General features: G+C 48.7%; 1 protein-coding gene across 1 annotated transcript in view; it reads right to left on the minus strand.

The window, feature by feature from the left end:
- UCK2 (uridine-cytidine kinase 2) overlaps positions 1–21,388 on the minus strand; it is a 69,197-nt gene extending 47,809 nt beyond the window's left edge. Inside the window, exon 1 of the mRNA XM_047704725.1 lies at positions 21,024–21,388. Within this exon, the coding sequence (XP_047560681.1) occupies positions 21,024–21,122 (99 nt within the window). The 5' untranslated portion in view covers positions 21,123–21,388. The remainder of the gene's footprint in view (positions 1–21,023) is intronic.
- Positions 21,389–22,881: the final 1,493 nt, after the last annotated feature.

Raw genomic sequence — 22,881 nt, forward strand, 5'->3', positions numbered from 1 at the left:
GGACATTAGGGCCATTATTGTGGCTCCAGAGAGAAACTCCACTTTGTTCTGGGTTTCCCCACTCCTTCCCGGACCCGGAACACAAGGCTTTGCCTCCCGTTGTGACTCTCAGAGCAGGACACCTTCTGGAGCAGGACACCTGACCTCCTCTATCGGGTTCACTGGTAAACACAAGGGAACCACAAAACCACAAACTCCACCTTTTTCCTTATTCCCTGCCCCTCCCCCCACCCTGGTAATGTGTACCAAGTAAATCAATCCTGACTTCCACCAACGAGAATCTGCCTAGTCCTCCCGATGAGGGCACTTTTAAGAAAATTGCTCTTCCCCATTATCGTTCTTACTTTCCATAACCACGTTTATTCTGCCTTTTCTCACACTGGGCTTATTTTGTTCCACCTCCACAGAGACAGCAGTCCCCTCTCTGTGCCTTGCTGTGACCCACCATGGAGCTTTCTAGCCGCAGACGACAGCAGCCTAAGGGTAAGAACATGAAGGGCCACCAGTCCCGAAAGCTGACACAGACCTAAGGATTGTGCAGCGCTACCCCAAATTCCAGGTCTGTCTTACTGTCGCATTTCTTCTAGGAGCTTAACTTCTACCAGTTCTGCTGAGATTCTAGAACGAACAGACTGATCACTAGAGGAGAACAACGAGCGTGTCACAGAATAAACCTGAAGAGACAGCAACCACATGGCCGGCTTTAACTTCAGTTGTAATTAAAGGCAAATCAACGATTCCCATTCTGGCTTTCTTCAACTCAGAGCTGCAGTTCGAATGTTCGATAACATCCAACACTCTTGCATGTGTGATCCCGTGACTCAGCTGTGAACAGTGTTTATGTGACCATAATGTAGAACACTGCATGTCGCTCTAACCCGCCGTGACAGAATCATAGCAGACTAAGAGGATGACATGTGGGGAAGGGAAAAGTTGGCCCTTAAACCTAATCACCTCCCGTAGGAAGTCAATAATGAATGCCTGGTATTGAGAGAGGGAAATCAGGGGCGCTCAGGTTGCTCAGTCAGTCCTCGGGCTCAGGTCATGATCCCAGGGTTCTGGGACTAAGCCCTGGGTCTGGCTTCCTGCTCAGCGGGGAGTCTGCTTCTCCCTCTCCCACTCGCCCTGCTTGCATTCCCTCTCACTGTATCTTTCTGTCAAATAAATAAATAAATAAATAAGGGGGGTCAGAATGCCATGTGATATGGAAACAAATAAAAGGAGGAAAGAACAAAACAGTGGAAAGTGGCAGTATCTAGAAAATGGGATGGGATGAAGGAGGGCCGACTGGTTTCTTGCCTCACAGTGAAGGGGTGGGTAGAGGTCCTGACTATCATGATCTTCCTAACAACTAACACTGGCTATTTCCCATTGACCAAACAGCATGTCAATTGCTTTCTCTGTATTACTTCATATAATCCTTCCAACCCTTTGAGAGGCAGGCTACTATTCTGTACCCATCTTACAGATGAGGAAAATGGGGCACACAGCCAAGTTACTTGCACTAGAAGTGGCAGAGCTGAGACAATATTATCTTTTCTTTTTTTTTAACATTTTATTTATTTGACAGAGAGCACAAGCAGGCAGAGCGGCAGGCAGAGGGAGAGGGAGAAGCAGGCTCTCCACCAAGCAGGGAACCCGATGCAGGCAGGGCTCGATCCCAGGACCCTGGGATCATGACTTTAGCCAAAGGCAGACACTTATCCAACAGAGCCACCCAATACTATCTTTTTATACCATATACTTTTTAAATTTTTTTTTATTTTTAAAGATTTTATTTAATTTATTTAAAGATTTTATTTATTTGAGAGAGAACAAGTGGAGGGAGGAACAGAGGGATAAGCAGACTCCCTGCTGAGAGGGGAGCCGATGTGCGACTCCATCCCAGGACCCTGAGATCATGACCTGAGCCAAAGTCAGACACTTAACCAACTAAGCCACCCAGGCACCCACCAAAGATTTTATATATTTATCTGAGGGTGGGGGAGCACACGCGGGGGGAGGAGTATTGGGAGAGGGAGAAGCAGACACTCTACTGAGCAGGAATCCTGACATGGGGCTCGATCCCAGGACCCTGCAATCGAGCCGAAGGCAGACACTTAACTGACTGAGCCACCCAGGCGTCCCACCATATACTTTTTAAAATGTCTACCAAAGTAATAGTATAAAAGTTAAATCTTTTTTTTTAAGGGGGGGCAGAGGGGGAGAGAGAATATCATGCAGGCTCCATGCTCAGCCCAGAGCCCGACATGGGGCTCGATCTCACAATCGTGACATCATGACCTGAGTCAAATTCAAGAGTCAGACACCTAACCAACTGAGCCACCCAGGTGCCCCCAGGTTAAATTTTTAATCAAGTACTTGCACACAAGCAGCGGCAAGTGGAAATAAGAGGAGCCAGTTACACATGAGGGTGGGAGCTATTTCCAGTCCCCGTGACAGAAAACTCAGATGCGGACATAGGAAGCCTAACAGGAGGGCCACACCAAAACGTGATTATTTAATTTGAATAGGTGCCCTGCCCCCGGAACAGGATGCGCCCATATATCCACCCAATTAGTGAGAACTCCTGTGTCCTAATGAAGAAAAGTCTGAACTGGCTCTCCAGAGTTTTAGTCACACCGCCTCATTTTCTGAGACTGGGGGGAAAAAAAAAAGAGATTTCTAATCTTTAAATCGAGCCCATTTCCAGGATTCTTGCAGCCTGGGACGGAGAGTGTGTTAATGCTCATATCGAAGACGGCTCTTTGCTGTCCTCACGGTTCTGGGCTGGAATGCTGCCCCAGCAAAACGTGCACCCTTGACAAAAATCTGCACGCACGTCTTGAGAGCCTGACACCCTTCTGAAGCCCATCCACGGACCCCCAGGCTGACCTAAGAACCCCTGCCCCATAGGACAACCCCATGCTCCTGCTGGAGGGGAAGAAAAGGAAAGCCAAGACTTAACCACCTTCCAAATACTACCATAAAATAATACAGAAAAATTTTTAAGCGGTCTTTTTCCTCATCAGCCCAATTCTAGGAACCTAGAAAAAAGATCAGTCAGTAACCAGGGTGCTCAGAATTCCAAGTCAGCCACATGCTTAGAATTCAGTGACAAGGACTTTCTTTACAGGGATGAGATCTTACCTACCAGTAAAAATCAACAGCAAGACCTGGCCGCCGCCCTCTGAAGCCCAGCCCTCTCCCCAGGACACTGCTGATGAGGCTAAATGTTTCCCAAATGTCAAGGAGACTGACATTTCGGTAACATAAATTGACCTTGGATCCTGTTCATTTTGCGGAGTTCAGATAATGTCACACCTCTAGGGAAGGGCCCCCCAGGGGGTCATGGAGGGGAAAAAACTGTTTCCCAAGAGGGGCAAGACTCTATCTGTGAGTAGGCATTGGTTTGTAATTGAAAAGAAAGAGCTTTGGGCTGGGGAAGACAACCAGACTGTCTGAGGATCTGAGACGCGAGGTTACACGCAGACTCAGTAGAGGGGAGTGGACTTAGCGAGCGACGCGGCTCCGGTCTAAATCCCAGTCCCACCACTTAGGGCTGCCCGCGCCAGACAGCTGCTTCGCTTCCCTGTGCTGCAATCGCCTCATCTGGGAACTGGAGACGATCCTAGTAATTTAGCCGTTGGAGCTTTTGAGGAATTAAAGGAGCTAGAATGCGGGAGAATGGCACCAAGGACAGGGTGGGTGCGCAGGGAGTGAGCTGTCAGTAGTAGACGGATCTTGAAAGGAAACAGGTAATGAACATTATGTAAATAATCTCGGGAGGCATTAAATAAGGAAATAAAATAAGGCAGTGGGATGCCGAGGGGATTCACTAGTATGACGTCAACGTTTTGCAAGAGCATATATCACTTTTGATTGAGAAAGAAAACAGGCAAAACACGATGCAAGTTATTTCCACTAAATTAAAAATCTGCGCCACCCCTCAAAACACCTCCATTCAAACCTGAAACTCAAACATCTGCCTAAAAGTCCGACAGCTCTGGTTTTTGCTATAAATGCAGGGTTCACTTAAAGCTAAGTATTCCACACTGAAATACTATAACTCTTCACGTAAACTAATAGTTTTTAACCTCACAAGGTCAAAGTCTTTCTGCACTAGTCCTGTGTTCCAAAGCAACACAGACAAGTCCGTCTGCCATCCCTCCACCCACGCCTACCCCCCCAACCCTCCACACACCTACACACTCATGGGGCCCAACTCAGGAGACAGTCAAGGCAGAGGGTAGACCGTTCCCAACATAAACAGGTGTGCCTCCCGCCAGAACCCTTCTCACCCACGCTAGCCTCATGTTCAGCTCCGGGGAGAACCACCACCGTGATGATCAGAAGCATTACCCACCAAGAACAGCAGATGTGAGATTAACTTTTCAGATCTCAAATTCAGATGAAAAGCCTGACACAAACAAAATAAAAGCAAAAAACAAAAAACAAAAAAACAAAACCACCAAAAAAAAAGAAAGAAAGCCAGATGAATTCCATATGTGACCCCCATCCTGCAGCTCATGGCAAAAAAAGAAAACAAAAACACTTCTTTACCCTCCCTCAAGTATTTCTGAGCACCTATGATATTCTAAGCACGGAGGGTAGAGATGAAAGACACAACTCTTTTTTTTTTCTTTTAAGATTTTTATTTATTTATTTATTTATTTATTTGACAAACAGATCACAAGCAGGCAGAGATGCAGGCAGAGAAAGATGGAGAAGCAGGCTCCCCGCTGAGCAGAGAGTCCGATGAGGGACTTGATCCCAGGACGCTGGGACCATGACCCGAGCAGAAGGCAGAGGCTTTAACCCACTGAGCCACCCAGGCGCCCGAAAGACATTACTCCTGGGGCACCTGGGAGGCTCAGTCGGTTCGGTGACTGCCTCCAGCTCCAGCCATGAGCCCAGGGCCCTGGGATCGGGTCCCTATCGGGCTCCCTGCTCAAAAGGGTAGTCTCCTTCTTCCTCTCCCCCTGCTTATGCTCTCTCTCTCTTGCTCACTCTCTCTCAAATAAATAAAATCTTTTTTTTTAAAGATTTTTATTTATTTATTTGACAGAGATCACAAGTAGGCAGAGAAGCAGGCAGAGAGAGGGGGAAGCAGGCTCCCCACTGAGCAGAGAACCCTATGCGGCGCTCAATCCCACGACCCTGAGATCATGACCTGAGCCGAAGGCAGAGATACATACCCCACTGAGTTACCCAAGCGCCCCAAATAAAAAAATTTTTTTTTAAGATTTTACTTATTTGACAGAGAGAGATCACAAGTAGGCAGAGAGGCAAGCAGAGAGAGAGAGAGGAGGAAGCAGGCTCCCTTCAGAGCAGAGAGCCTGATGTGGAGCTCAATCCCAGGAACCTGAGATCATGACCTGAGCCGAAGGCAGAGGCATAACCCACTGAGCCACCCAGGCGCCCCAAATAAAATTTTTTTAAAAAATTTTTAAAATAAAAAAAAAAAAAAGAAGCCAGCTGCTCTTAAAACTCTCAGTCTCCTGGAGAGACAAACAGTGGCCGGCAACACTTAGGGCTGCAGCGGGGGGAAACACAGGATAGGCACCTGGGTTCAGATAGCAGGGGACTGACAGACACACTTCCTCGGGCTTTGAAGTGACCAGACAAAAGAGGAGGGGACAGCATGTAAATGAAGCAGAAGCAGCAACATGTCCAGAGGTATGGACTTGAGCGCTCTGACATCTGGGAACAGGAAGGAGCTGACAATGAGTTTTGGGAAAGGACAGGATGGCACAGGGAGGGCGGCAGGAAGGAAGGCTGGAGAGACTAAGCTAGAAGGCTGGCACGGGCATGGGGGGGTGGGGGTGCCAGGCAGTGCTGATGACAAGACCGAAGGTGAAGGAGAACCACCCAGAGAAGTTTAGGGGAGTGACAGGCTTGATCACAGCTGCATTGTCTCAAAAGACTGCTCTGCTCCAACAGCAAGGTAGAGAATGTTTTTGAAAAAGGTCCAGACCGGCAGCTGGGAAATTGGCCAATGGAGAGTTACCGAGCCAAGAAATGATGGATGTAGGGAAGAGAAGTGAATTTCAGGAGAAAGTGAGAAAGTGGAACTGACCGGACCCCAGGGGAGGCCAGGATGGATGAGAGAAGATGCAGAAGCGCTGGCAGGACCCCGGGTTTCCGAGCCATGCCTTTGTCCGAGACACAACATAGACAGTGCAGGTCTCTGCATGCTACCAGGTGAGGTGACACAGGACCGCTGGATGAACGGGAGAGGAGCCCAGGAACGAACTCGGGCCAGGAAATAATGTGGGAGTCATCGAGAGAGGGAGGACCCAGAGATGGAGCTGGAGAAAACCACTGGCCCGAGCAGGAGGTCCTGAGGCAGGACTCATCCACAGGTAGACAAGAACCCAGAGAGAAAAAATAGGGAACGAGGCAGAAAGCCAGTCAAGAGTGGGGAAGAAAATAAAGTTTCCTGGAGGAAATGGTCATTGTCAAATGTTACAGAAAAGTGACCTCCCTATCAAGGACTTTAACAGGACTTGGGGACTGGGGACTTACTGGTGACTTTGGCAAGAAAAGCTTTACAGCAGCTGTTAACACGTTTCCTCCTCTTGGCCTCTGACTGCTTACTGACTACACACTTACAGGGCCCTTGTCACGCCTTCGATAACCAGAACGATGTCCTTTCTGTGCACAAGGCTAAGGATACCCAGATGGGAGTGGCCTGTTGTGCAGGACCCGGGGATCCAGTCACCGATCCGCCAGCCGCCCACGGACGAATGCTACCGGAGAGTGAGGAGGGACTGTTTAGTTGGGCTTGGCAGACGTTGCATTAAACACCCACCACATGGTCAGGAGCTATGCTGGACCCTGGGTTAGCAGATATGAGTCAGACCCAGCCACGGAGCCCCATGAGGTCACGGGCTTTATCTACTGCACTGCCCTATTCCCAGCACCTAGCAGAGCACCTGACACTTCGTAAGCAACCGAGCATTTACTGGATGAACAAATGAATGGAGGAGGACATGACCTATTGTTTCCGGGGGCAGATAAGGGTAAAGCCTTTTTTTTTTTTTTTTTTTTAGAGATTTATTTAAGAGAGAGAAAGAGAAAACAAGCAGGGGCAGGGGCAGAGGGAGAGAATCTCAAGCAGATTCCCTGCTGAGCACACAGCCCCACACGGGGCTCCACCCAAGGAACCCCGAGATCATGACCTGAGCCAAAACCAAGAGCCAGAAGCTCAACCCACTGAGCCACCCAGGCATCCCCAAGGGTAAACCCTTTAGGAGACATCTGTGATCTGGATTTGATAAGCAGCAGGATTCTGCTGGGCACATGATGACTGAATTTTTTATAATGTATCTTCTATACAAGACCAAGTTCCTAGAATCACACAAGTCTTTGTGACCCCAGAGCCATAAAACAGACTTTGTCTCTCTTCCAGGTCATCAGTGAGGGCAGTGATGAGCACGGGGGCTGCCCACGGTGCTGGGCTCACTCGAGTCCTGGACTCGGTGAGGACTTCCACAGGTGTGTTCACGTTGGAATAATCCACTGAACCATTTAATACACTTAAAATGTGCAACTTTCCCACGGGTTCCATTTTTCATTAGGAGGGTTTTAAAAAAGGAGTGTTAGGAAGCAACCCATTCTACCCCTAACAAGTTCACTTAACTCTTTTCAAGAAAAGCTCCAATTTGACAAGTGCAGAAAAGGACTGGTAAGGCCTCCAGCAAGCTGGTAAGGACAGAAGAGTGACCTCGGCCCCTGGCAGGGAGTGGCCAGTATCTGACCAGCTCAGCGCCCGCTATCAGCAAAGAAGGGCCATTGCCTACAGCAAGTAACATCACAAGCGTGAGTGGAAATCAAACCGTGAGTGGAAATCAAACCGTCCTAACAGGTTCTCATCACTATCAGTGACACCACACTGGGACACACCAGGCTCACATGTCCAGAAAGCCGAGCTGGTTAGAAGGACAGACAGCAGGACGGCCACACACCACCCCAGAGCACAGACTGCGGTCCCACCAGCTGCAGAAACGTCACAATGGGGAAGCTTGTGTGAATTTTCTCACTGCGTCCTCCCAGCCACTCTCCAAACCAGACAGTATCTGCTTTTCACAGATGTAGAAACAGGCTCAGGAGAAAACAGATTAAAGTGGGGGCAACTGGGTGACTCAGTTAAGCGTCTGCCTTCAGCTCAGGTCACGAACCCAGGGTCCTGGGATCGAGCCCTACATGGGGCTCCCTGCTCAGCGGGGAGTCTGCCTCTGCCTCTCCTTCTGCCCCTCCTCCCCACTCTTGCTCTCTTACGTTCTGTCTCAATTAAATAAATAAAACGAAAAAATAAAAAGTGGTCGAGCTGGGATGTTTGATACAAGCGTGGCGGACTCTGAAACTTGTCTCCATCCCACCCCATCAAGCTGTCTGGACTTAGAGCAAGAAAGCATTTTCCAGACGAGGCCTTATAACATGCTGTCACACCATTCAGACCTTAAACCCTACCAAGACCACAAAAGGAGCCTCCTAGCAGGCCTGATGTAGCCCTTCTCAGAGGACACCTGTACAACACAAGCTTTTGCACCTCAAGCGAGACGTCTCCTGATCCCGCCTCTAGAAACCTCTAGAAACCAAATGGCCCATCCAGCACGCAGGCCCTCAGGGCTGTGTCCTTTATCAGGAACCAAGCAGAGCGCTAAGGCCCGCATTTCCTTCCAGAAGAGTACTCACTGCCTCTCTCGTTCGAATACTCTTGTGTTGATACTATGTGTCAAATACTATTCTGTCCTGTCTGTCTTCAAATATTTACTTTCTCTACCAAGGAAGTGGAGAAAAATATAGCCAAAAACTGTAGAAAAATCAATAGGCCATCGGGAGACAGGTCTCACCCTGAACAGCAAGGCTCTTGGCCAATCTCCTCACCAGACTCAACGCATGGGGAAAGTTCTCTCAGACAACCAGCAGGGCCACCCGAGAGAAACACACCCTGGGAAGTCCCCCAGAGACAAAAGCAGTCATGCCACAGCTGCTCAGGTGAGCGGCCACTGATTCCAAGGCCGCTGTTGGTGGAGATGCCAACCCCGGAGTACCCAGATGGTGTCGGACACCCCCGGCGGCCCCCCTGGGTATACGCCCCAGGTTCTGAGTTCTAGTCCCGCTCAGAACTGCTTCTCATTGCCGATCCCGTCATAAACCAACTTGAACAGTTAAGACCGTTAATAACTCCAGTTCACTGTGTTTGCATTCCTTTGGTCCCAAAAAAAAAAAAAAAAAAAAAAAAAAGTTTTAAATGGCAGCATCGCAGCTCTTAATACTGCTGTTTTGTAACAGAAACTGAAGTTTTATAATACGTGTAATTATGTATCATCTGTGTGGAGGAAGAAGAACATTAATAATCCCAACAGGACAACAGCTTCGGAAAGTGTCTTTTTTTTTTTTTAATTTTTTAATTTATTTGACGGAGAGAGAGGTCACAAGTAGGCAGAGAAAGAGGCAAAGAGAGCCTGGGGAAGCAGGCTCTCTGCTGAGCAGAGAGCCCCACGCGGGCCTCGATCCCAGGACCCTGAGATCATGACCTGAGCCGAAGGCAGAGGCTTAACCCTCTGAGCCACCCAGGCACCCTGGAAAGTGTCTTTGTCCAGTGGGATCTCTACAACTCAACTAGGATATATCCTACTGCCTACAAGTCACACTAAACTCAGAAGCTGAGAAGCACCCATGCCCCCACCTGTAGCTTTCCTCAGCACTTCCCAGCTCCAACCCAAGCTACAGAAGGCCTGGTCGTCACACTAAGGCGAGCTGCCCCCAGTAGAGATAGCTTTTCTCCAGAGATGATAGATCTGTCTTCCCCTAACATAGGGAAGATGATCATTTTGGCTTAAAAGATCAAGTCCTCTAGGGGTGCCTGGGTGACTCAGTCAGTTAAGCGTCTGCCTTCGGCTCAGGGCCTGATCCCGGGGTCCTGGGATCAAGCCCCACGTCAGGCTTTCTGCTTAGTGGGGAGTCTGCGCCCTCCTCTCCTCTCCACTCATGCTGTTTCTCTCTCAAATAAGTAAGTATTTTTACAGCATTTCTTGAGTCAAAGTAAAGATCCGGTTCATATTAACAAGCATCTAATGTGACATCCATAATAAGAATTTGGTAAGATGTAAAAGTTACCCTCCAGCTGATTTCATATTTTTACAAATGCACCATTAAACAGGAACCTAAGCCTACACTGAGCTCTGAGACTGGCAATGTTCCAGGAATCCTACCCACGTAAAGGGACTTCAAGAAGTACAAACAGGAACAGCCAAGGGACAACTATCCACATCTCCCGGCAACCGCCAAAGCAAGCAGGTTTGAACAATGAAAACCAGTATTAGGAGAGATAATTGAGCAAAGGAGGAATGCATTCTTCAACCATTTATTCAACAAGTAACTGAGTGCCTACTGTGTGTGATTTTATTTTTTTTTAAGATTTTATTTATTTACTTATTTGAGAGAGCGCACAAGCAGGAGGGAGAGGGAGACTCAGAGATTCCACACTGAACACAGAGCCCCACATGAGGCTCGATCCCACGACCTTGAGATCAGGACCTGAGCCCAAACCAAGAGGGAGACGCTCCACTGCCTGAGCTACACAGGACCCCCTGCAATTTTACATAATGTGACCACGAGGAGGTGAGAGACCCAACCATACTGGTATCTGAGGGAAGGGCTATCCTGGCAGAAGGAACAGCCCATGCAAAGCCATCCTGAGGACCCTGTGGAACTCTGCAAAGACTCTAGCTTCTCTGTTGGGAGTAAAATAGGAAAACTACTGCAGGGTTTTAAGCAGAGCAGAGCAATTATTCTCCAACCTTGACTTGAACAGGATCATTCCAGCTGCTGTGAGGACAGCAGAATGTACAAGGACAGAGGCAGGAGAGGGGGGGAAGCAGTGACAGCAAACAGGGGCAGACTGGCGACGTGCTGTGATGGGAGAACCAGCAAGCCCTCTTCATGGACTGGAAACCAATGAAAGAGAGAGTCAAGAATGACTCCCAAGATTTAGGTCTGTGCAACCAGAGGGATGAAGCTGTCAGCAGCTGAGCTGGGAAAGCTGCAGGTTGAACACATGGGAGGGTAAGATCAGAGTTAAATACTGGCCATACTGAGATTCCGGTTGAGATCCCAAGAGAAAATGGCAAGGAGTCTGAGAAAGGGGTCCTTAATATTTGGCTATTCAACAAACATTTACTGAGGACCTACCTAGGCTTTTTGGCCCGTGTGCCAGCCTCAGGGAACAGTGAGGGAAAACAAAGTCTCTGACGCTGAGACTCAGTGGAGAGAGTAAGACAGACTCGGCAAGCCAGGAGGACTGAAATCCTACGACTGAGGTCTACTAGGGTGCTTCAGCCACACAGAAGAGGGACATCCTAGTGTGCCCAGGAGGACTACCCAAGAGAGACCACGCGAGAACACATACAGAAAGATGAGCAGGGGTTACAGGTAAGGAAAAGGCAGGTAGGTAAAGGGAGGGGGGCTAGGAAGAGCGGCAACATCTATGAAAGGGAGATCTAGGGTCCCAGGATCTACGAGAAACCCAGTTAATATCCAGTTGAAGTGGATGCTGGCACCAGGCAGGGAAACAGCCTTTCCGGACCCCACCACAAGATCACAAATCCCAAGTGCGTTATGCAGGTACGGATGGAAGAAGTACTTGGTGTGTGACCAATGGTGAGAAAACAGAGAATACGTGAGGCTAGCTACAGAACTGGGAAATGTTAAGGGATGACAGGAGCCTCTCCTAAAGATGCATATTAACAAGACAGCTAGTCGGTAATGACAAAGCTAGGCCAGAACCCATGTTCCCTACATTGGTGGCCATACGAAGGGGCAATGTGAAATACAAGTGCTGATACTAAAAAGTGAATGGCTAATGATGTAACAAAATCCTTTTACAAATCTGGAGGTCTCAAGCTTCCTGCTTTTGACAAAATTACAGGAGGTGGGTGGCAAGGCTTATTCATCAAAAAATACTGGGTTCTGACATGTATTTTGAAAGGTACAAACTTAGTGACCTTGACATAACAAAAGCCCTTCCATTCCCATCCACTTATGTCAGCATGGCTTCTCGAAGCTTCTATCTCTATGAGAGAAAAACCTTACTCTAGCATTAAGTCATAATAACCCACAAGTACACATGAGTTGTAGTGGGTGGGAGAGTTTCATCTATCTCATCAAGTGGTTTTCCAACCAATGTCTACCTTTTATGTCTAAGAATTCATCAAAATGTTTGTCTATCTGTTCTGATTAGCTGATGGCAGTAACGACAGTAATATAATCTGAAAGAAATTGACACTGAAGAGACTTAGAACAGGAAATAAACCATTCCAATGTACACATGCATTTTTGTTGCAAAAGGATGATAGAATGATCAACAGAAGATTTTCAAGCATAAAAACAGATGAGATTAAGCTAATATTTTGTGGGTAAAGTGGAATTGAAAGTCTGATTTCGTAGAGAAAAAAAAACGAAGCTTTCTGGCTCAAATAAGAGCCTTTTCATGTATTTTTTAATGGGTAACAATAGGCCAAATTATTACAGTATGCAGAGCCCACTAGATACACTAGAAGATTGAAACAACCATTATTTCAGAGTGTCCATATTTACAATATATCAGAAATATATCCTTTGCAACTCTTTAATCGGGGTGAAAAACTTACGGCAAAAGTACCCGATACAGGATACTAAAGGTTACTATGCAGGGGAGTCAAGGTCACTGTAGGAAATATAGGAGGTTCAGAGATACTCCTGATACTTTTCCTGCAGTTTCACAGCTTGTAACCCTATGGAAATAACAGCTTTTTCCTTGTACTATGGAAAGGCCATTTTTAATAGCCAGATAACAGAGCGAACCAATTTTTTTGGAATCATCACTTTTTCCCATCATCATTCAAAATTTCTCAAAGCACCTGTGATCCACTTTAGAACCAATGCCCCCATATCTAATCAAATTACTGCTTAGGAGAGGTTGGAAGTTTCAATGCTTTCTAGGATTTTTTTTTTTTTTTAAGATTTTATTTATTTATTTGACAGAGGGAACACTGGCAGGGGGAATGGGAGAGGGAGAAGCAGGCTTCCCACCGAGCAGGGAGCCCGATGCGGGGCTCGATCCCAGGACCCTAGGATCATGACCTGAGCCGAAGGCAGACGCTTAACAACTGAGCCACCCAGGCGCCCCTACGCTTTCTAGGATTCTTCAGACTTTTCCGGTTATTATGTTAAGTAGTCTACTGATGGTAATTTTAGGACTGTAAACGCTTTGGCTTTCTCTGTGTGCACTTTCTTGTTCACTTCACTTCTGCATGCATGAGACCTAAACACAGATTTGTATTTTTTGGTCAACACCTGAAAACTGTTAGACCTTTTGTCTCTTAGATACTCCTCTCTTTGGGGCGCCTGGGTGGCTTTATCTGTTAAGTGTCTGCCTTTGGCTCAGATCATGATCCCAGGATTCTGGGATCGAGCCCTGCATCAGGCTTCCTGCCCAGCAGAGAGCCCGCTTCCCCCTCTCCTACTCCCCCTGCTTGTGCTCTCTCCCTGTGTCCAAAAAAAAAGGCAAGCTCCTATCTTCCCCTTTTTATTTTCATGTAAACTTTGCAGTTATTTGTTCATTTAGAAATACTTCTCTTTCAAAAATAAGGTTCTGACTGGTGCCTGGGTGGCTCAGTCCATGAGGCATCTGCCTTTGGCTCAGGTCATTATCCCAGGGTGCTGGGAATGAACCCTGCAACAGAGCTTCTCCCTCTCCCTTTCTGCCTGCTCCTGCTCTCTCTCTCTCTAATAAATAAGTAAAATCTTTAAAAAAAACAAGTAAAGTTTTTACATTCTGGTTTTACACTGGAGTGAAAGAAAACAAATACATTTATTAAAGTTAGATGACCAAATTATGTTAGAGATTTGAAAATGTTTCCACTGTTAAGCAACTCTGTTGCCAAAACTTATGTGTGCACCTACAAAACTTGTAAACAGAAACTTGTAAAAACTTGTAAAATATTCCAAATAAGGACTTTCCGTAGAGTTTGAATCCACTAGTTAAAAACCTTTGAAGGGAGTACCTTGATTTGCAGAAACAGCTGATAGAGGACAAAAATTTTCTAGATGGTTTTGGGGGATGGGACTGTTGTGATTTGGTAAACACTGCAAACTGGGGAGTTTCTTGTTCCTGGGTCTTTTAAGGAGATAACTTTTTCAAAGGTGATGATCTTTAAATCCGGATCAAAAGGACTAAACATAGAACTAAACCTTCAGCCTTGTAGTCACCAAGACTAATACCATGAAGATCTTCTAAGTTTCCATGAATCACCATGTATGAAACAAAATTTGTAAAAATAAAACACTCTTCAGTCACAAATAAAGAACATTTTAATAACAATCAAAAGGTTGGGACGCCTGGGTGGCTCAGTCGGTTGAGCTGCTGCCTTTGGCTTAGGTCATGATCCCAGGGTTCTGGGATGGAGCCCCACATCCGGCTCCCCGCTGAGCCTGCTTCCCTCTCTCCTGCCTGTTACTCTGTCTACTTGTGCTCTGTATCTCTCTGTCAAATAAAATTTTTTTTTAAATCTTTAAAAAAAATCAAAAGGTTTTATACCATTAAAGAAACCACCATCTTATTTTTTTTTAAGATTTTATTTATTCATTTGAGAGAGACACAGTGAAAGAGGGAACACAAGCAGGGGGAATGGGAGAGGGAGAAGGAGGTCTCCCGAGCAGAGCAGGGAGCCCGATGCAGGACTTGATCCCGGGACCCTGGGATCATGATCTGAGCCAAAGGCAGACGGTCAATGACTGAGCAACCCAGCACCCCAGAAACCACCATTTTCAGTGTTTATTTCATTTTTCTCAGTTTTATAATTCCAATTTTTGTTTTAGAGAGATTATACTTATATAATTCATATATACGTATACATGACTTATGATGGTAAAGAGATGATCGCATGCTTCCGTAAGTTGGCTTAATGATAAAAAATGGCTTGACGGATAAGAAAGCAAGCACGTGTGCACAGACCTAGAGTATACCCTCCAAGCCTTCTCACTGGTTTCAAACATTGAGACACACATCTGAAAGACCTCCCTGATCTAGAACAGTCCAACAGCAGCATCTCAGAGCCCACTGCCAAGAAGAGTCAGGCCCTCGACAGTGAAACTCCCCCAACAGTCTGTCCCCAGCCCAGAACTTCATAAAAGCAAGACTCAACAAAGGAAATGAGGACATCCAGGCAGAAGATCCCGGCAAATGCCCCAGAGCTGGAGTCGGGTGACCACAGAAAGCAGGCATCAGAAGCCACACTTCAAAGACAGGCTAGGCAAGGAATAAAAGAGAAGGCAGCTGACACAGGCACAGCTGGGGGAAGACAGGCAGCAGAAGAGGAACACACTTGACTCCTCGGGACCTGCTGTTTCTTCTTCCCTCTGCCAGGCACAGTACTAGGTGCTGGCACACCAAACAGGACAATTTCCTGCAGAGCCGAAATTCCTGGGGCAGGGGGAAAGCCAGGCGCACCAGGCAGCCAATATGGCTGCAACAGAGGGAGCAAGGGGGAGAGGGGCAAGAGGTCTGCAGGGCCAGGTCACATCATGGCAGCAGTCTGGGGTGACAGAAAGCACACGGCACCAGCTCCGAGTAAAACAGCAGGACCAAACCAGTCCCTTGGTTTTGGGAGTACCTCACAGAAGGAGGGTGTGGAACAAACAGGCTGGCCAGATGGGGATGGCTGCTGAGGTCTCAGGAACAGGGTGATGGAGCCAAGGAGAGGCAGGCCCACAGCACATTCCAGAGTGCTCCAAAAGCAGATGCTGAGTCACAGCCAAGCCAGCCAAGGTGACAGCCCACACCTCCAGGGGACTGCAGTTTTCCCCTCTTGGTCTGTATTACTCATACACACTCAGACCAACCTCCCCCAAAATACCTCAGAGGACTGGTTGCTGCTTGTGGAGACAGCTCAGAACAGCACAGATTTCGGAAAACTCTGGCTTCCAATCCAAGTCGTATCACTTACCAGCCCGTGAGGTGAGGCAAGTCAAAAATTGTCCTAACCTAGGGGCACCTGGGTGGCTCAGCGGGTTAAGCCGCTGCCTTCGGCTCAGGTCATGGTCTCAGGGTCCTGGGATCGAGCCCCGCATCGGGCTCTCTGCTCGGTGGAGAACCTGCTTCCTCCTCTCTCTCTGCCTGCCTCTCTGCCTGCTTGTGATCTCTCTCTGTCAAATAAATAAATTTAAAAAAAAAAAAAAAATCTTTAAAAAAAAAAAAATTGTCCTAACCTCGGGCGCCTAGGTGGCTCAGTGGGTTAAGCCCGCTGCCTTTGGCTCGGGTCATGATCTCAGGGTCCTGGGTTCGAGTCCCGCATCGGGCTCTCTGCTCAGCAGGGAGCCTGCTTCTCTCTCTCTCTCTGCCTACTTGTGGTCTCTGTCTGTCAAATAAATAAATAAAATCTTAAAAAAAAAAAATTTCTCCTAACCTCAGCTTCCACCATTTTCCATGAATGGGGAACATACCTGCCTGGCCTCAAAGGAGAGATAATCCAACGCTTTTAAGATAAACTGGCCTGGGGACACTTGGCTGGCTCAGTCAGCGGAGCAAGTCGTGAGCTCAGGGTTACAGGTTTGAGGGCAAACTTGGGTATAGAAATTACTTCCAAAAAAAAAAAGGGGGGGGGGGAATCTTTTAAAAATAAATAAATAAACTGGCTTGATGGTGAAAGTGGTTTAAGCAAGTTTTAACTGTAAATACCAAGAGACTTTCTCTCAGGTATCCTCATATCCCAACTTCTCCTCAAAAGCACTTAATATAGGATGCCTGGGTGGCTCAGTCAGCTAAGCGTCTGCCTTCAGCTCAAATGATCCCGGGGTCCTGGGATTGAGCCCCACGTGACATTGGGCTCCCCCCACTCCATGCTCCCTCTTTCTCTCTCTCTCAAATAAATAAAATCTTAAAAAAAAAAAACACTTAATACAGTATTCTGCACAATGACATTCATTTATCATGTACCTACTTAGTACATATTAGATAACTACTAGGCTCTGAATAAGCAATACCAATGTATTAGGGTTTGGGAGCTCTTAATATTTGGGTCATTGCAACATGAATAACAGAGTTAAACAGGGTTTCCACTGTGGCTTCAAATCCTAGTTCAAATAGTTTTGTGAATTAAATAATAAAAGAGTCATTACAAATTTTGGTCTGCCTAACTCAGCCCAACAAACACCAAACACCAATGTTGTTATCAAACACCGAAATGGGCAGAAGGCACAGATAACGAATATGGGAGATGCTCTTACAGAACTTCTTTTTGGGTGGGGGGAAGGAGTCAGCAGGTAACTACACTACTACACAACCACATTACAAGGCAAAATGTGGTGAAACTATAGGAAGTATTAGAGACACAAAGTTAATTCTGACTAAGGAAATGAGTACAGAGTTCCCTGGAGGACATATTTGCAGAAGTGAAGGCTTAAAAGGGTGATAGGTCATTCTGGACAAGACCCACAGCAAAAGTTTAAGTGAAAGCAGCTCTACAGATGTGTTTGTGTGCATGGCGGGGAGGGGGTGACAAGGGGAGGGGGAAACGTTCACTAAACAGTCTGCGACCACATTGGGGGGGTCAAGGGCATGTGCGCTGTGCTGAAATGTTTGACCAGCTGTCTGGGCGACGGAGAGCGGCCCAAGGTTTCCAGACAAGACAGTGACACAGTCAGAACTAGAGCCAAGGAAGCCCACTCTCGTGGCAGTGTGAAGAAGCAGATGGAGAAGCTATTTTAATCTGCTAAGGAAGAAGTCACAGCAAGAAGAGGGAATGGCCCCCACTGTCACAGCCATACAGGCAAGCAGAGAAGTTTACACTATTTTTTCCCCTCTTCCAATGTGACTTTCTGCTCTCTCCACACCTATCTTTTAGGGGAAAGGTGAGAACCTGGTTTTTAACACAGATCAGAACAACTTTCTCAACCCACTACAATTTTTAGACGAGTTTTTAACAATGACTTGCCATGTCAGCCTGGTGAAGTTTATCTCAAGTTCTAATGCATGCTCACTTATAAAACAAACTGGAAAATGTGATCTACGGAGCCGCAATCACTATTTTCGCCTTGTACAACCAAAATAATGTAGTCTGAGAGACAATCCTTGTACTTAGGGCAGTCACAACATTAACACAAATTACAGCCCTCAAGAGAAACTGAACTGGGGGCTGTTTTTTCTTATAAAGGAAGGATGGGGGAGGGGGCTCCAGATCTACAGGGCTGGGCCCAGGGTACAAAGCAATCTGCATTTCCATTTCCCTTTGAATCAAACACTTCTGAAACCATTCCCCAGTCATTTCCAAGCAGCCCTTTTCCAAGATGAAGGTTCTAAACAGGTGTCCCTCCCCGCCCCCTAGCACCTTAGCCTTACTTTTCCTTAGTTAAGTCTTCCCTAACAAAGCAACAGTAGGCAACAGAGAGCACCAGCCTAGAACCCTAAAATATGACCTGAATACATTATTTGCCTCATCTGTAAGTGATGAGACTAAGTGTTGGACTAAGTGTTGGGACTCTGATGTTCCTTCTAGCTCTAAAATTGTCAGTTTTGATGATGTTCTTGGATCCTCTGGCTTCCTCCAAATTCTTTTTTTTTTTTTAATCTTTTTTTTTTTTTTTTTTTTAAGATTTAAGTAGTCAGAGAGGCAAGCAGAGAGAGCGGGGGAAGCAGGCTCCCCGCCGAGCAGGGAGCCCGATGTGGGACTCGATCCTGGGACTCCAGGATCATGACCTGAGCCGAAGGCAGTTGCTTAACCAACTGAGCCACCCAGGCACCCCACTTCCTCCAAATTCTTTAAACAGGCGCATAATAAAAAGCCAGGGAACAGAGGATCAATCTGGCTTCCAGATCCTCTTGCCCTACTATGCTCAGACTTCCAAAGGAGGTCCAGCCTGTTGATGCTGATTATCCTCTAAAATGGAAAAAAAAAAACTTCTAATTTTTTAATTCCTTGCAGGAAAGGCACTAAGGACTGGAATAAGAGAACCAAGATAAAATTGCAGCAAATGGACTACAATATGGAATTCCAGAAGTCCAATGCTCCTTTGGACTTCTTTTATAATAACTAAAAAAATTGGATAGTCTTAGACAATGACATAGTATTTAATCAGTGCCCAAAGTGTACAACATGCTTTATGCTGTTTGCTTTTTTTCTCTTCCAGCTGACTTCTTGCTCTTTCTAGACCTGTCCTTCTGGAGGAAATACAAAAATCTGGTTTTGAAGACAGACCCTTTCTTGAGAGTTTCTATAATCTTCCGCCTTGATGAGAATCCCAGGGACAGCGGTTACTGCTCCCATCATGGCTCACTACCAGCTCCCACTTGACACATTACAGAAGTAACACTTAGGACTTAACACTGAGTATCAACTGAGACCAGGAAATGACTGAGGGCCACAAAAGCAAGGAGAATGGACTGATTTCCCCCTTTAGGGTCTCAGCTTCCCCCTCTATAATGACTTTACCATTTAGATGATTGCCAAGGACACTGTTTCTATATGCCACGGTCATCTGCCAATTCAAGTCTCCCTTCCCCGAGGAGGACGGACCTCAGGTAAGTATTTGGGACCAACTATGTGTCAGACTTCATGCTAGGTGAGCTGGGACAGCCATGAAAAACAAAAAGGTCCCATACAACAGGCATGTGCTATGGAAAGAGGGGAGGAAAGGTAATCCTAAAAGAACAAGGAAAGCTTCCTCAAAGGGCTGGGCATCGTGGGTTTTGCTTTTAAGTACTATTTGGAGAAAAAAAAAAAATGCATTCAGCCTGGGGCAAAAGCCACATCAGCTTCTGGGGCCTAACGCTGCCAGATTCCCAGCCCCGGGAGCTAGAGACAGGAGATTAAGTTGATCAATAAAGAAGTTTCCGAGCACCAGCGGCCGGGTCCGGGCCCCACGCGCCAAGGGAGTCCAGACCTGGAGGGGAAAATGCGAAGCCAAAATGGAGGAGGGGCTGGAGGAGTCAGCTCGGGCGCGAGAACCTCGTGGCTCGCTCCTCATGGCGCCAAGCAGCCTTCCTGCTCGGCTCTCCCGGGCCCTGGGAGGCAGCATCCCACGTCGCCAGACGCGGCGCGCACAGCCCCGGCCCGCAGGCTCGGCTGGTGGAGGGAGCCCGTGCTCCCGCCGCACCCCGAGGTCGCCAACCGCCCCGGAAAACAAGCACCCACATCTCAGGGGCATCAGGGGAGCAGAGAGAGAAACATCTGGGAGGACTCCACCCTTCACCTGCAGAAAAAGCCCCGGGAAAGCTAAAAAGCCATTTCCCAGGTGTCTCCTTGCCTGGCCGATAAAACAAAGAAAGGCACGTAGGGGAGTCGGACACCCAGAGGATGACCCCTTTCCGTGGACCCGAGACGCGCAAGCCCCGGACACCGAGGGGCCTGGAGCCGGTGCAACTTTCTCATTGAAGCCGGCCACGTTTCCTCTCAGAACCGTGGCACAGCAGAAGCCCCGGCGATTAGCATTCCGTTGATGTCACCGCACCTAGCCAGCGCTCGGGATTTTCCCCAGAAAGCCCTGCAATCCCCAGCCCACGACCGGCGCCCGGCCCCGGGACGCCGCCTCGCGCGTTCTCGCAGCCCGCCGGGTCCGGCTCCCCGGCTCGCCCCGCCCCGGGTCCCCCGGACCTCCGGGCGGGGCTGGGGGTCAGGGGGCGCACCGGGGGCTCGCCGGCGACCGTGCCTAAAGCCCTCTCCCCCACCGTCCGACCCGCGGAGTAAGCATCCGCCTTCCCGCCCGGTGCCCCCATAGGAGCCGGGCCACGAGTTACCGCAGCGGAGAAGAAGAGCGAGCGGGAGCGCGCCAGCCCCGCGACCGGTGGTCGGCGGCAGCCCCCTCCCCGGGCCCCCCGAGGACCGGAACCCCCGCCCGCCCGCCCGGTCCGCAGTCGGCGCGGGGAAGACTGGGCGCTGGAGCGCGGCCAGGAGCGGAGGCGCGCGGGCCACGCGGTGGCTGCAGCAACTGACACGGCCCGCGGCCGAGCCACATGCTCCGCCGCCCTGGCCCCGCAGCGCGGCGCCGCGACCCCGCCGTACCTTGCCGCTGGCCGTGCCCCCGCTGACGCCGATCAGGAAGGGCTCGCCGCCGTTGGGCTGCTGGTGGTTCTGCAGGGTCTGCTCGCTGTCCCCGGCCATGGCTGGCGCCGCCCCTCCTCCCGCTGCTGCCGACCGACGCACGCTCCCCGCCCGCGCCCGCGCCCGCGCCCGCGTCGGGCTCCCCCGCTCCCCGCGGCCGCCGCTGGGCGCTGCCCGGCTGCCTGTGAGCCGCCCGGAGCTCGGCCGTGGGGCTGCCTTTCCCGGAGGCGCCGACAGCCTGCCTCTGCCCGCAGCGGCCGGCTCGGTTTACAGCCCAGGCGGGGGTCAGCGTGATGCCGCTGCTCCAATCCGGGCGGGCAGCGCGCTGCTATTCGCCGAGGCGGAGGCGGCGAGGCGTCCGGCCCCAGCCTCCGCCCCTCCCCGGCCCCGCCGCCGCCGGAGGTCTCCCGGAGAGGTGTGAGCCCGGCCCTCCCTCCCCTCCCCCTCCGCCCCCCGCCGGGTTAACCCTTTCCCCGGGGACCTCGGGCTGACTGAGGGCAGAGAAACACGCGCTCGGCGCTTTAATTGGGTGCGCTGCCCCCCTCTTTCACAGGGGCCACAGAGCTAGCAGGGCGGAATGCCAACGCCCCAGGTTTGGGAAGCAAAATTCGAACAAGCATGGAAGGTTAAGACGAAGCAAAGAGTTAAGGTCATTTGCCCATTTCAGGCTAAAAACTTGTGTTTTCCCCAAATGAAAAATTTTCCCCCGCCCGTTTGCCAAAATATGTCAGACTCTGGCTTTAAATATTTCCTCTCTTGGAAACACCATCCTCAGTAGGCGACTCCCTAGAGTCCTTGTCCCTAGAGAAGGGTATTGGGGGTGGGGGGTATCTGAAGGGCGCGCTCCCTCCAAAAAGCAAGGCCCTTTCAAACCATAGTTTGAAATCACAAAGACTGAGGTTCCTGTGGAATTCGGATTTATGGAAACATTGAAATAGTAATTAATGCCATTTTGACCCATTAATACCCTTAAGTGAACTGGTTTTTCAGAGATGGGCCATTAGTGACTTGATGAGAAAGGCCGGATCCGACGGGGACTCAGAGCAGCCGCCACCTCTGGGCGGATTTCTCCATTCACATGCAGTTGCACAAGTGAGTTACATAATCTCCCTGGGTCTCAGTGTTCTCATCTGTTACATGGGAATAATAATGGCACCTCCGTCCTAGGATTGTTGCATTAAATGAATTCTTACAGATAAAGTTCTTAGAATAGGGGCGCCTGGGTAGCTCAGTTCTTGAGCATCTGCCTTCCACTGGGGTCATGATCCCAGTGTCCTGGAATGGAGCCCCCACATTAGGCTCTTGCTTAGCCCTCTCCCACTCCCCCCTGCTTGTGTTCCCTCTCTCGCAGTATCTCTCTGCCAAATAAATAAAATCTTTAAAAAAAAAAAAAAAAGAAAAGTTCTTAAGATAGCTGCTGTCACAGTCTAGGCCCTATGCAAGAGATGGAACAAAACAGGTTCCTACAAGGCTGGGACCCCAGAGGGAACTTTTGTTGGGGTACAGAGGGAGAGAGGTAGGACTAGATCAGTAGCTTCTGGCCTTTGCCCCTGTGAATCTGGAACTGATGAGCTGATGTGCTCCTACAGGCTAAAAGAGAGCTTAAGTCAACAGCATTATTTTCAAACTTAGGTACCTTAAATTCAGAATTTTTTAATTGCTAAAGAAAATTAAGAACATTAGAAAGCACCAGTGTTCTTTTCACTTCTGAAATATTTCGTGTCCCCACCCAAAACCAAACTGCACAGAAGCTCAGACAGGAGGCTAAGATGGAGAGAGTGGCTACCTGGTTGGGAGAGGTCAGCTAGAAGGAGGGCGC

Source organism: Lutra lutra, chromosome 15, assembly GCF_902655055.1.
Source record: "Lutra lutra chromosome 15, mLutLut1.2, whole genome shotgun sequence".
Taxonomy (NCBI): Eukaryota; Metazoa; Chordata; class Mammalia; order Carnivora; family Mustelidae; genus Lutra; species Lutra lutra.